General features: G+C 42.6%; 1 protein-coding gene across 1 annotated transcript in view; it reads right to left on the bottom strand.

Moving 5' to 3' along the window:
- Positions 1-14,747, bottom strand: part of NOTCH2 (notch receptor 2) — an 87,722-nt gene that overhangs the window by 70,460 nt on the left and 2,515 nt on the right. The window contains exon 2 of the mRNA XM_056355718.1: positions 7,032-7,113. Within this exon, the coding sequence (XP_056211693.1) occupies positions 7,032-7,113 (82 nt within the window). The remainder of the gene's footprint in view (positions 1-7,031; positions 7,114-14,747) is intronic.

Below are 14,747 nucleotides of genomic sequence, written 5' to 3'. Positions count from 1 at the left end.
ACAGCTGTGCCAGAAGCCAGAGCACTGCTCGACTCCCACGGCATTCAAGCCTGCACACGGTGCACTGGCTAGCTCTGCTCCGAGACCGTCTGGATAACTACGCTTAAATCATGTTTCTGGACATCTATATGCGGCTGATGAATGTGTACAGTCAAATTGAACTTCAGTCCCAAAAGCTTGCAATATTTCATTATAGGGGTTTCTTCTAGTTTCACCACCACCGTTGATGGGGGTTTTGGGCAGCTCAGCTGTGTCAGCAGTACACCACGCTCCTCAGACTAACAGCAGCAGGCACGGGCCATGCACTTGTAATTCTCTTGATTGGGAAAGAACGAGCAACAAACCAGAACTTCGCAGAACCCCATCCAGGGCACCTCATCCGGCAAAGAAGAGGTCCTCCAACACCATCCACCACTCCAACAAATACAAAATAAACCCAAACACCTTTAAAAGGTAAGTCCTAAGGTGTTTTTGCATTGAAAGCCTATAAAACAAACAAGAAAGTCGAGGAACATCTCATGTTTTGTCCACAAGCAAAAGAAACCACTAAAATATGGCTTCTCTCCCACTCACCCAACACTCGGGGATACTGGAAGGGGCATTTAACTGTTACCCCTAGGTGACAGGGAGCCTAGGCACCGATTAGGAGCACTGCTGGTTATGATTTAAAAGGAAAGCAAAGATCTGTGCTCTAAGACAACACAACCATCACCCACAACTGGTCCAGCATTTTGTACACAAGTTTTCTGGTGCAAAGTTGAAGAGCGCTCCAAGACCAGGCTTGTTCTGCTATCTTCTGAGGCTAATCAGAAAAAACACAAGGGAGCACTCCAGCAGGGAACGGCAAAAGCTCTTTTAACTTCAGCTCCTTATATTTGGAAGGACAAAGCCTTACAGAATATGCCAGAGGGAACAGGCCTGCCTGTGGGAAGATGGTAGATGAGGTATACATAGCCCTTATACCCACCATTTTGTTCTCCTCCAGAGAAAAGCTTGGTCACACAGTTATGCAATTTTTTCCCTCCAGCAATTCAGTGCAATCCTTTTTTAATGTTAAAGAACAAAAAACCTACAGTCTAGATTTTTCAACCATGTCTCCTGTCATCAACATTTCTAGGCACAAATACTAGCAATTTAGTTCTAAATGTTGGTGTAGACAAAATGCAAATATTTGCCCCGATTCATGTTGGGCACCACAACGTTTCTCTAAAAATAGAGGCAAACAGTGAAAAAGCACGGTCTAAGTCCAGATTTCTTTAAAGGGTATGATTATCCTCCACAGAAACTCCAGCTTCCCACCACCCCTGCTCCACTCTCATCCCAACCTACTCTTTCAAGTTCTCTTTAGGAGGAAAAAAAAAAAAGCAAAAAAAAAAAAAAGCAAGCCACTTGTCTACAGAACAGCTTAAAATTGTAGCAGCTTGTGTCAGCTCCAAATGACATGCTCAGAACAGCAAACCAAATCTTTTCCAAATAAAAGCCACTGTTTCTCCTCAGTTTTCCATCTAACACTCAGAAACAGAAACAGGAAGACAAAGTTTGTTCTGGTGCTTTCTGGAAGCACAAGAGGTCTCTCAACCTACTTCAACAGGAATTTAATCTTTTAAGAACAAATTTCACATACAACTTTATTCAAATCATGATTTCTGAAAACTAGAGAGTTTGAAATGGGAAAATGTCCTGTGGGCTGCATCAGCTATGCAGCTGCTTCTAATTAAAGCTTCTCCTTTACTCTCTCTGGGCTACTTTCCAGCACAAATACTTTAGAGCTCAGCCCATTATTTTTTTTTTTCCCTCCTCCTTTTCAGCTCCAGCCTGCATTTGCTTTAGCTCAGGCTCTCATGGAGCTAAACAAGAGATGTAAAAACAAAACGAAGGTATTTATCCAAATTTGAAGTATCCACAAATCCGCAGAGCTGCATTCACTCTAACAACAACCCAATGCTACGAAGTGAAAGTGGAAGACTCACAAAAGCTGCGTTTTTGGTTCTTCTGCCACAAAACTAGATTGAAGTTACTTAGCTCTTTCTTGCTTTCAAAAGACTTCTGGAATATGTCTAGTCTGGTGGAAAAAACTCCTCATCTGCCGTACTATATTTGCTTGGGCACATTCACAGGACAGTTTCTTCAAATGCACCTTATAGACTGTTTTAACCAGTCTTCCAGATGTTTGATTTTCATGGGAGTTTCCTATTCAGGCCCAGTGATATCATCTGGAGATGCACAGAAGGAAGCAGATGGTTTTAATTTAAAACACGAAGGGAAGAATTTCATAGTAGTCTTGCTTCTGCCCCCCTCAACCCAACACTCCCCTCTCTTTGATTGGAAGATGCTTCAACAGGGGGGATGCAGTCTGATGACTAACATGAGAAGGGTCTCAGCTATTTTGCTGCAGATTTTAACCAGACTTCCCCCTGGCTCCCGGGTTCTGACTCCCACACCTACACCTCCTCTCAGGAGGGAGAACAGGATTCTCTGGTTAGCTTTACAAATGCTCCTTCCCATGTCTCAAGGCTCCCATTTATGCGTCATACTTTGAAAGCAAACGATGGGATGGGACGGCCTCTCTGTTCTGCATTTAAAGCAGTATACAGCTATTGTTTCTCGTCCACGGAAAGCGCTTCTGCAGTGTACCGCTCCACAGTACGCCAAGGAGTAACAGCAACTGAAGTCTGAACGGGCAAGGTTTAGTTCAGCTTTTTCTGACCATCAGAGCTCTGAACAGCTTTTGATCTGCACAGGTAAATCACAATAGAAAAATTTGACCAAGTGACTCAAATCACTACTCTGTTCCCAGATCTGAAGCTAAAAGTGTGTGTACTCTCCCCTTTTTCCTCTACTCTGGTCTCAAGGGTCTCTAACTTCTGGAAGGAGACAGAAGGAAACAGCAAAGGGCAGCCCATTCTCAGAAAGGGACAACTTTCCTACTTCTGCATTTAGCCTCTTCTGGAAAACTCTCAGACCTCATCCTGCTACGAAGTCTCCTATGGGTATTCCCCATTCACTGGTCTAGGAGTGATTAGTTTCTCAAGACAACCTAAGAAGATAATCTGCTGCAGTCTCAGAAGCAGCTCTGTAGTCCAGGATCTTGCCTTCCCCAGAAGTCCAGCTGGAAAGGCTGGCAAGAGTGTTGGAGTTACTGGGGGTCAGATTTGGGACAGAAGCCCCTTACTGCTGTGCCATCGCTGCTTGGAGTTTAAGCATGCTTTGAGGTCCTCCTGTTGCCACTCTGCAGAAAAGTAAAAACTGCACCACACAATGAAAAAGCATGAACAAACTTCTGCACACGGCGAGAAAAAACACTGCTCACTGAAGAGGCGCAGAAGCACACAAAGCTACACAAACCCTGACAACTTCAGACATGAAAGGATGTGCTGAAGGAGACTGTCCTTTAGGCATCAGCCTACTTCAGCCGTCTCCCCATCTGACTAAGCACAGCAAAAGGGCCACAGTTGCTCCTGCACTTTTGGGTTGGTTGTTGTTGGTTTTTTTTAACCACCAGGACCGGACAAAAGACATTAGCGTTAAAGCAGTACTTTGGTTCATACAGAGGTGCTGACAACGCTTCTGGACATACAATATGCAGCAGTCCCAAGGCCAAAACTCCAACCTTAAAAGCCTATGAAGCATGAGAAGTAGCAAGGCTCAGTTTCCTCCCTAAACCCTGGCGCACCCCAAGCCCAACTTTCTTCCTTCTCACTTCTGCTTCTCTCCCTGGCACAGTCTTGCTTCTGCTCCCCGTCACTGGGGCACAGGGGAGGGAAGGTGGGAGAGGCCACAGCTGCCAACCATGGGGAACCCAGCTACGATAGTCCCTGCTCAGGGCCCTGCCCCATTCCCAGCGCAGAGGGACTGCCCAGTCCTGCATCCACCTGCAGCCGAGCAGACTCTCATGCTGAGAAAACAGTGGGCAGCGCTGCCAAAATCTCTGCTCTGCTTGTCCTTGAAACAGCTCCCTGTACCGACACCTTCTCATCCTGCCTGCAACTGCAGAAATACTGTAACTTAGCAGTATTATCCCTCAGACTCTTCCTACTGCTGCTTTCCCAGCCACCCAGCAGCAGGCAGATGAGAAAGGGTTTTCCTGGGATGTTCGCAATTAGCATTAAGCAACGAACAGTCGCTTAAACTGCTTCTCTGCCAGGTACGACAGCATGCAAGAAGGCTCCTTCATGCTTAACACCTCAATGTGCAAATAGGCTGCCTGGAGGTGCTTTGATGGGGGGACCCCACAACAACAAAATACCACCACGGTGCAACAACACAGAGCCAAACCCCAAACTGAAACTGCCTTTTGTCAAAAAGCTTGGAAGGACAGGCCCCTTGGTACCACTGCTGCAGATACAGCCATACTCCTCAGAACAAGGTCTGTGCCCCTCACCACGCTAGTCACCAAATGGATATAGAAAGATCACTCAAACAAAAATTCTGACCTTGAAAGATGCAAACACAGGAATGTGTAATTTTCTAAATATAAAATCAAGGTCAAAGGTGGTCAGGAATTCTATCAAGCAGTGCCACAAAATGACAGCCATGGGCCAGCAGCGTCACCAGGGGAACGGAGCTACTTAAAGGGCGCTCGCAAGAACAATCTGATAAAGATTCAACTCAGATTTCCTTACAAGGGTCACAATCGCTGTTCCCATAACAGAAGCCAGATGCACCATAATAAAGATTTCTTAGCAGAAAACTAGCTTTCACTTTTAATGCAGTACATTCTACAAGATTTTCTGACACAGAAAGCTGTTTCAGCACCAAGCTGTCACTTTCTGCTTTGCCAAGTACCTAGACTAGATGTTTTGCTTATCAGTGCTTACGTTACTCATGTCTTACTCATCGCATCTGATCACCTCTGATGCAGGTTCTCCCTCAGTGGTTCACTTGTTTCTTACCGACAGCAAGATTAACTAGACAGACTGGCCACACACTAGAACAAACAACTTGGCTGAGAGGAGCTGCAGAAAGAGGAAGAGTGCCTGTTATAATAACTTATTGCCCAGCAGAGGAAGTACTGCAGATAACTTGAAAAAAGTGGAAGGGGTGGAGATTCAGCTAATCAGTGAGTGATCCTGCAGAGCCAGAAGCCAAGCCACCTGCTTTAGTAATAAGCTCAGTTTCCTGAAGAGAATATTTCTACTCCTACAGCCATCAAAAATTCAGACAGGCATCTAGGTTACTACACCAGATATAAAGTTCCCCCTGTTCAGAGTTCCTCATAGTGCAGGAAAGAAAAAGAAAAAAAAAAACCCCAACCAACACTTAAAACCAAAACAGGATGCTAAGAATCAGCCTGCTAAAGGTAGAGTCTCCACAACTGAGGGGTTTTTTTTGCTATTTTTTCCTTACTTTCTGCAAAAAGGAGTTCTTGAGCCAGAACTAGGGAACAGACATGTACTAATCTCTGTATGGAGGCTTCTGTTAGCCTTTCCAATTACTCTGGCACCTGCTAAGGGACTGAGCTGGTACCTGAAGGAGGGGTTGGCTTAAGACCTGCAAGAAGACTGCACAAAAAGGAAGAAGGCAACATTAATTATAAATAACTCTCTGCACTACTAAAAAAAAAAAAGTGGTCAAAGCTGCCACTCTGATAAGGGAAATGTGTTAAGATCTGGACTGCACTACAAATACTGAACGGAAGTTCAATCAGATGAAGTAACTGAACAATTTTGTAACAGAAGAAAAATATTAGAAGTCTAAGACGTGGTTAAGAGGAACATGCAAGCTGGAGAAAATGTCCTTAGGAAGGTACAAGCAGCACCAACATCAGTCTTATTACCTCCTAACATCACAAAATTGCTTGTTCTAAAATATAGGTGAAAAGCAGGTAAGTTCCAGCTTTCTTTTCAGAAGGGCAGCTCATTTGTGTGGACACCAATATAAAGCTATGGAAAGTAAAAGACTAGGAAGGAGTTTGAAAAAAACAACAGGGAATAACAAGTTACATTATTTGTCTTCATGGCCCTTCTGCACATCAGGTATTGATTTGAAACTGAGAAGAACCTCAAATTAGATTATGATTTCCCCTTTGTATGCCACAGGTGCAATTTAAGTATCAGTTTTAGGTACCACATTGATAGAAAGAACTAAAGGTTGTGGCAAGCGAAGACGGCTGTGCAGAAAAGGGTGAACAGTGGAGCTGCGTGTTAGCCAAGCTAAATCACAAGACAAAACTCACTAATATTTGAAGAACGTAAGCATTAAGAAAAGAGGGATTTAGCATGCTAGAAAATGGGACAACTTACACTGATGAAGTAATCAAGGTTTAGAAAATAATCCGTTTACTGCAGATGTAGTAAATTAAGCCTGCTGAACAAGGAGGATTTCTCTTTCTGTAAAATATCACTTAATCTAAAAAAACTCTAAATACTGCAGTTTGAAAGGTGAATTGCATTTAAATAGATGTGATATCATTCTCCAGACACTCTGCCAAAGCTCCTGCTGATCAGCTTTCCATGCAGCAGCAAAGTGAAGGCACCATTGAACATGGGTGTCAACATTTACCAAAATCAGTTACACAATAAAGACAAATGTGGATGTTTGTTTGGGTGGTTTTTGTTAAGTTTGTTTTTGCAACTTCCACATATTAGTTGCTCTTCAGCATGCAGAAGGGAACTGGCACACTTCAGAGAGCACATTAGTTTTGAAAAACCTCATGAAAATATTCAAATTAGGGCTGAAGCTCTACAAAGTGAGCTATTAGATGGAGAGCAAGTTCCAACCTAACTTGTGAGTCTGGAAGCAAGGTACTGGGTTGACCTCTACGATCGCTTTGGCAATCTTTCCTAACCTAATGCAAAGAAATCAAGCTGACAAGATCCAAACCCAAAAATTCTAAGAAGAAATCCATATTTCTTACGTTACAAAAAGCTAGCACATAACAAACGCATTATCAAGAAACACCAACTGTGCTAAAACTGTCATGCTGAATGCACCCGATAAGAAAATCTTAACAACTCACATTTCCTTTCTGGCTAGGAACCTGAATGACAGAAGATTGGTAATTAAATTGATGAGAAATGAAACCAACTTACTTGCAATATCCTGTACCATTCTGATATGGAATGCACTTTCCCTCGTTAACACATGGCTTGGAATCATCCATACACTGCAATGCTGAAAGAAGCGAAAAGAACAGTCAAATCAGTAGCCATACATGTCAAGTCAAAGCTTCATTAGCATATTATGGGGAAAGAAAATCTTTAAGTAGAAAATTTTATATGATTGGAACAAAAACAATAGACACTATCACATAGTTTAGTTTAATCTCTGGAAGCATCAAAACAGCCAGACTGAAAGAAGAATCACAGATGTGTGCATCAGGCAACTCAATGTTTACAGAATTTCTTTTAGGTAGATTTTCAAAACAAAGCATGCAGTAATTTCAGCAAGCTACAAAGACATTCATGTCAGCACTTGCATATTTTGGGTTAAGTGTCACCAATTACTACTTTCTGATCAAAATTCTAGACTGAAATTCTTTGAAGTAAGAGGCAACTACTTCTAAGCCTTCTTTTTTCAGAATATTTTGCCTCAAATCCCTTCCTTCTTTTCTATCACCTCTAGGGACACTTGGCACTGAAATAGGGGCATCTGTCCCTCAATCTCACCTGCTGTGCATTTCTAGCAATGCAGAATTTGCTGTAACATCATTACTGTTGTTGCACTCTGATTTCAGTCAGGATTGTGTTTGGGAGTAAGCGAAAATATCAGAGATGTTAGACTTTCCACAAAGAATTTGGTGTTTCTAAGGAGATACACTGTAGCTCAAACTCTATATTTTCAGTGTTATGGTTTTTAAAAGCTATTAGGTGTGATACAGTTCAGGGCTGGTCAATTTTTATCCAAGTCTGCTGGAAGCTCTAGTGTTGTTTCCATCAGAACAGGCTTCACATCAGCCTCAGCTCTGGCAAGTGCTCATCTCTTCACGGGAACCTGAAGCAGCACACTGGGCCTGTGTCTAAAGAAGGGTGAGAACTACGGAAACCCTGCAGGAGCAGAGGGCACTCTAGAACCACAAAAGTTTAGCCAGTCCACCTAGCTCACAGCCTGCCACTTGAATAGCACCAAACTAGTGGATAAAGCCCTTGAAACCGCAAGATCTGGGTCCTACCCTAAACTTACCCATGTGCCCAGAGGTCACAAGCTCTTCCCACCTTCCAGTTCTGTCTCCTGGCCCCCAAACACACACACTTCCGTGCCTCTCCGGACCCTATTTCAACAATTTTACTGCCTTTGGGAAAGCATTTAACCAATCTTAGGTTAAAGGCACCTAGAGGGAGGAATAACATCTAAACTGCCCTCTTGTATACCAGCTGCCACAGGGCAGATGCCCTTTTTTTTTTTTTTTTCTTTTTTAAGGTAGTTTACGTCAAGAGGTATTAAATTTTCAATACAAATTCATCAAGGGGCACCAGGGAAACGTGGTCCAAACCACCATCAAAGCTTATATTCTGGTGACTACAGAAGGGGGCTCAGAAACCGAAGAGTTAACACACCAGTTCCGCTAAGCTCTCTGCAACCAGCCCAAATTCACCCCAGCAATCAGACAACTTGGAACAGACTCCAGTTACTGCTATCCAGGGCTTCAAGTGTTATTTCCCAATAACCCTGGAGCAACATAAACAGGTCCCATGCACTAAGAGGTACTACAGGAGCATTTCACACCTGCAATCCCTACAGAGAATACATTTAAACTAAACTCAGTTGCCCAGGAAAACCACCAATATTTCTGACAATAGGGGTACAGCTGCTTCTGTTGACTCGATTCTTCAAAAAGGGGCACTTGGATGGTGCTGCTTCTGCACAGCTCTCAGGAAATGAACAAAATTCCACTCTGAGGCCCTTTCAGATAACCCCTGAGGTCAGGGTTACTAAGCGACAGAAATATTAACACGGATTTTGCACGACATTCCCACACACAGCGGTCAAAACCACACTGATTTGCACCTGTCTGATGATTTTTATCCCGTTTAACAGCAACATCCACAAGGCTTCAACTCCAAACTTCATCTGCTTCTGTCTAACACTACAGCAGCTTGTTTTCACAACAAAGGTTAGCTACAGTTAGCATAGTGCACTTACACGGCATTCAAGGGACACTGCAAAAGGACCTGGAATGATCTGGATTTCTCTTACTACCTGCGCTACTCCAGGGAAATGGAGGAAGGGAAAAGTGAGCCTTACCATATTTCAGCCTTACCGTATCAGTACTCTCATCTTACTACCTTGAATTTTCATTCTTTTCACACCCACCAAGCCAGTGAAGCAAATACTCAGAGGATTATTTCTTTTGTGCCCATGCTTTCAAACACAATTTTGTAATCTCTTCGAGTAGCTGTGTCCCTAGTGAGAACCGAGCAGCCAGTTGATTTTGTAACCCACATAGTAAAAGCTTAACTAGCACTTGGCCAAAACCACCTCCCAGCACAACTGCACAGAGGGGAGCAAGAGGGTGACGGCTTTCGGGGTCACAGTAAGGATCTGAAACAGTGATTCCTGTTTAGCTTGCTAGGCCAAACACAGCCACGCAGAGAGGCTTTAGCAAAGTAATGATTAATTTTCTCCTGGTTTTTGACAAATTACTCCTGCCTTGAACGGCTGTTTAGCAGGTCATTAAACTACTACTAGACCTTAGAATTCTTTAACAGAGACACACAGTGAATAGAGCAACACAGACAGCTGAATATGTATTTTGTATATAGTAATTTAGAAGTGAAAGAAGCTAAGAAAACAAAAGCAAAAAGACTCTTTTGTACTTTTGCAGCTTGAGACTAAAATAGGTTGAATAAAATACATTTAAATGCAACTAAAGCAAAGAAAAGGTAAATGTAACCATATTCTATATTAAAATGAGCATTAAAAGTAACAACCACTACTCTTTAAAAAAGAAATCACGAGGGAAATTGAAGGCTATAGTTCTCACAGTAAAATTAGCATTTCTGTGCACAAAGCGCTGTCTTCCTGTATTTCACGATATCTTTAACAATTTCACAATGCATACAAAACCAAGGCATTTCAACACAACTTACTTCAAAAGCTACTTCACTGCTCTATCATGTTGAGTGCTACAATTTTACCTTCTACCTTAGCCAGCACAAAAAGTACTTTTCACTACATCCATCATGTCAACTGGAAATACTTCGGTGTGTACAGCGTGAGCGAAGACAGCCTTGCCTTGAAAATATAAAGCCATTCTTTTAGAACCCAGAGAGAGCGCGCGCCAGTATGCTGTCAAGGCTTTGAGTCTAACAGCCTGCTTTTGACAAATTTCTTCTGTGTTTAAAAAAAACCAGCAATGATCAATTATTTGTCCATGTTCTGGACTTGCTCTAACTTGCCAAAACCACCATGACTATCAGAAGCTGGGTTAATCCAGACCAAGCATAAGCATTGATGCTTCAAGTCCTTGTGCTCTCGTGCGGTGGTGGCATGCCAGCAGGTCTCGAAGGGGAAATCCCATGGCTTTTTAAATGTATTGAACGGCCTCATGATTTTTAGTAGTCCATTTGGGCATATTACAGGAATATTGGGAAGACACCTCACAATTATCAAAAGGCTGGCTTCTTATGAAGCAGGCAGGCCACCACGTTGTGGAAGAACCACCCAGTTTCTAGCACGTATCGTAGCCAAGTTTGAAAGAATACTCAGATGAGGACTCCTAAGTGCACACGAGATGAATGTTATTAACTATACTACCCAGCCTAGAGTCCATACAAACCCTTGCACACGCTTGCATTCAAACATAATTTCTAACCTGACATTTAACTAGCCTACCAGGACCATTTTCCAAGGCCAGACAGAAGAACAGGTAGCCACTGCTACAGAATGAGCACAAGCAGAAAGTGTTACTCATGGAAACACTATAGGAAGTGCTGTGATTCTCAACGCCCAACCGCAAAGCTCACACTTAACTGGAATACAATTTCACCCAGGTTTAACCTTTTTAACTGAAGGAAAAGTTGTGTTTCTGCCTTGCTGTTCTTTAGGATGCCAAGACGATTGGGAAGTTGTGATGTGGTTTCTATACTTCATCTGCCCACTACAAATTCAGATCCTTTCTAGGAGAGAAAATTAAGAAGAAATAGTGATGGATTAAGATCAGAAGCTGTAAGTATCAAGAGTTCAGCTTTTAAAAGAGAAGAGTGCTATAGGGAAACAGAGCCATAACCAGAGAAAATCTGAAAGGGCTTTGTTGTAAATACTAAAAGGAAAGTAATGCCAATAAAGTCCTCACCCACAAGTTCAGGAAAAGTCAAGCAGAAATAAAAATGCAAAATACCAAAACAATTAATGCTGTGAGGAAGAGACGTTACAAAGCTGGTTTCCTGTAGCTTTGTGGTTGATTATCCTGCATCTAAGAACCTGTAGGCTCCGACCAAAGGTTTTACTTTAAATAAAGGGAGAACAATATTCTGGCAGGGAATGCTGCTGAGCTGCTGGTACATCTTTCTCCTTGGGAGGACACTGTATGTGTTCTCTCTCTCTCTCCTCCATTCTGTCTACAAATTTTCCATGAAGTTCACAGAAAGTATATTTTAAGAACCTAGGTCTCTGTTGTATTTGGTTGACACTTGTCTATAGGTTCAACAGCTCTCTTGTGGGAGAGGGTAGTAAACAACCTACTCAAGCATAGAAGAAAAGTCAGGCTAAAATACATTAAAGACTAGAAAGAAAACTAAAGGACAAAATAGGTTTCAATAACCTTTATATAGCCAGTGGATTTTCTGTCTCAATTGACATTCATGAGAACTAGCCTGTCATTTCAGTGGTGTTACCCATTATGTAAGAAGAGAAAGGTGGAAAAAAAAGATTCAAAGCCCTCAAATAGCAGCAACAGAAGATGCACGGCAAATCCTTACACAAGCTCAGGCTGCTTGCCAGAGGTGGACCAGCTCTGAAGACTATGACCATCGGCATGGTCAGAAACACCAGCAAACTACAAAGCAAGGGGTCTTAAATTCCAAGGGAGCAAAAGCAGCTTCTGGTTCCCTACAGGAAAAATACAGTCTGAAAAAAGAAGAAAATGCTGAAACACAAGGTGCAATTCTGGAGAAAGACTGGTAGATCCTCAAGGTGCAGAAAGGGACAACCCTCCCACAGCAGTACCTCACACCACACAGCTGCTGAAAAAGCTGGTAAGGAATAAGCAGCACTGCACACATGGAGACAATACCCAAAGATAACCAACTTCTGGAGGAAACCCAAAGAGGAGAAATAGCTAATTACACTATTCACTAGCCTCAACAGATTACAGTTCCAGTGAGACTATATACCATGGAAGAACCCACTCGTAAGTGTGTGCTAGCTGAAAATATGAAAATAGCTTTTTTTTTTTCCCCTGAAGAACAGATCGCCCCATGGCAGCCACAAGAAGAGGGGGAAGAAGCAAACTAGTAAAAATCCTTACTGTGGAAAAGTGATAAAGCCTTATAGTCAGCCCAGATTTAGAAAAGATTAGCTTTTGGAGAATTTAAACATGCTGACCAGTTTGCACTTCACAGACAGAGGACAGCAGTTAAAGGACAAAGCTTGTCTATAAGGCACGGAAATAGTTTGTAAAGCAAAAATGCTTTAATCAGATTACTAAGACATCTCCATCGTTTTTGCACACAAAAGCCTGAAATCAACTGGATAATGCAAGACTCATCAACTGAGAAGCTAAGCAGAGCTCAGAGGGGTGTGAAGGCACTCAGCCAACATCCTGTACCTTTTGGGACAGAAACCCCCAATAGCTAAGCTGGTTTCCTTCACTAACTTCCCTAGAAAGCATAAAAAAAACAACCAAAAAAAACCAACCACCCTGCAAAAAAAATACTTAAGTGGATTTCAGGAGAACAAGCTTGTAAGTTGAAGAAATTTTGCTTTGGAAGTTCATCAGGTTTTTGGTTTGGTTTTTTTTTTTTTAATTTGAGAGTACTAATAGGAAAACTGCGTGCACCACCATCATCTGTTTCAAATCTTCCCTCTGAACATCTAGGACCTGGCAAAAACTACTGATTGGCCCTCCTAACAACAGAGCGGGGAACCCGTCGTGCAAATTCAGAGGTAGAGTTAAAGTCTTCCTCTTGTCGGGGTCTTAGGCCCAGGAAGCTGCAAGAGGGCTGTTATTTCTATCAAGTGCAGCCACAATTCATGTGACACTGTTCCTGTTGAGAAACCACCAATAAAAGCTCAAGTTATAATACAGACTGAATTCAGGATGAACTTGCAATACAGTTTTAAAGTCTGTGTCAGTCACAATATCCTCCGTTTCCTTTCACAGATACAGTTCCCTGCCTTCCCCTATTTTCAGTTTTCCAAAGAAAGCCAAAACACTCAAAATCCAGAACTGCGACATAAAGCATTTAGTTGGGGGGGGAGAAAAAAGTTTTCAACAAAAAAATGTAGGGAAGGCAATTAGAGCCAAAGAGGTATTGGTGTTTCCATGGCAATCTGGCAGACAGAAGCCATGCTCCTGTCTTCTCCAAAGTCTTCCGTCATTCTCCAGCACTAAATCTTTATTAATTTGAACGTTAAGCATGTTTGCCTGTGCAGAAATGCTAGCCCGCTACTTGTGCTGAGCAACGCTTCTGCAGCCGTCCCGGGTGATGTCAGAGAAACAAGATGAAGACTTGCTGCATGGAACAAACAGCAGGCGCCCATGCCATTTTGAGATACAAAGCTCTTTTTTCATCCTCGGAGCAGTCTAAAAAAAGGACATGTGCCCTAGGAACAGACTATTTTCTAAACAGAACGAACGATTATTTCTGCAGCTCTCAGATGACCGTGTTTAGAATGATATAAGCACTGTTTCTTCTAGATGGGCACTGACAGCCCTTGACTTCTATTGGCAAGATGATTTCAGAGTGAATGAATAGAAAGTAAGAATATAACTACAAAAGGACTTTTTAACACAGATGCTTAGGGAAGCTCTTTTTCCCCCCCAACATGGATGACATTTCCCTAACATGTCCCACAGGAGGAGTGAGAATTAATAAACACTGTATCGCTCCTCCACTTAACCATCATTAGCCAACAGTACAAACTTGAAGGAAACGACACTGTATCTGTAGTTACAAATTGTGACTGATCGGTTTTGCTGTCAAATAAGATTCTCAAGCCCAGAAGAAACAGGCTGCCAGAATCCTGCTGCTGCTGCTGCTTTTTCACCTACTCCTTGTCCTGGGTTCAAACTCCAGGTACCAGTCCCCTTCTCTCAGCACAGACACAGGTTTTTGAGAAAGGGAGAAGTTGAACAGAACGAGAGCGCACTGAAGAGAATTACCTGCTTACTGCAACAGCAGCGAGACACCTAATAAAAGGGAGGGAGGCAACCAGCTGTGGAAGCTGCCAAAAACCCAACCCACCCACTGTAAGAGCCCCAACTGCCAAATGCCACCAGAGGCGTGAGTCCTATTTTCCCAAGGATCCAAGTCCTGAGAACATCAGCAAGACGATCTTCACGTATTTCTAATATGACTAAGAGGTGCCCTGCAGGAAGCGATGCCAGTTAGCCAGATTCTCATCATGCTCCCTTTTGAAAGTTTAAATTGGCATCTTTGATAAGAACAAATTTGATAGGCAGCAACACTTCCAAAAGATCAAGTAAAACTTGCTCTTCCATAAGCAAATTTGTATCAAGCAGACCGGCATTGTCAGCATTACCTGAAGTCCTCAAAAGTCTCTAAACTAAAGCTAAAGATCTCAAACTGCAATCTGCATCAATGTGCTACCTTTGCACCCCTCCAGATTAACAACCTGTTAGAAAC

Source organism: Falco biarmicus, chromosome 11, assembly GCF_023638135.1.
Source record: "Falco biarmicus isolate bFalBia1 chromosome 11, bFalBia1.pri, whole genome shotgun sequence".
Classification (NCBI taxonomy): Eukaryota; Metazoa; Chordata; class Aves; order Falconiformes; family Falconidae; genus Falco; species Falco biarmicus.
The sequence above is the reverse complement of the archived record's forward strand: the minus strand, read 5'-3'. Positions and strand labels throughout refer to the sequence as shown.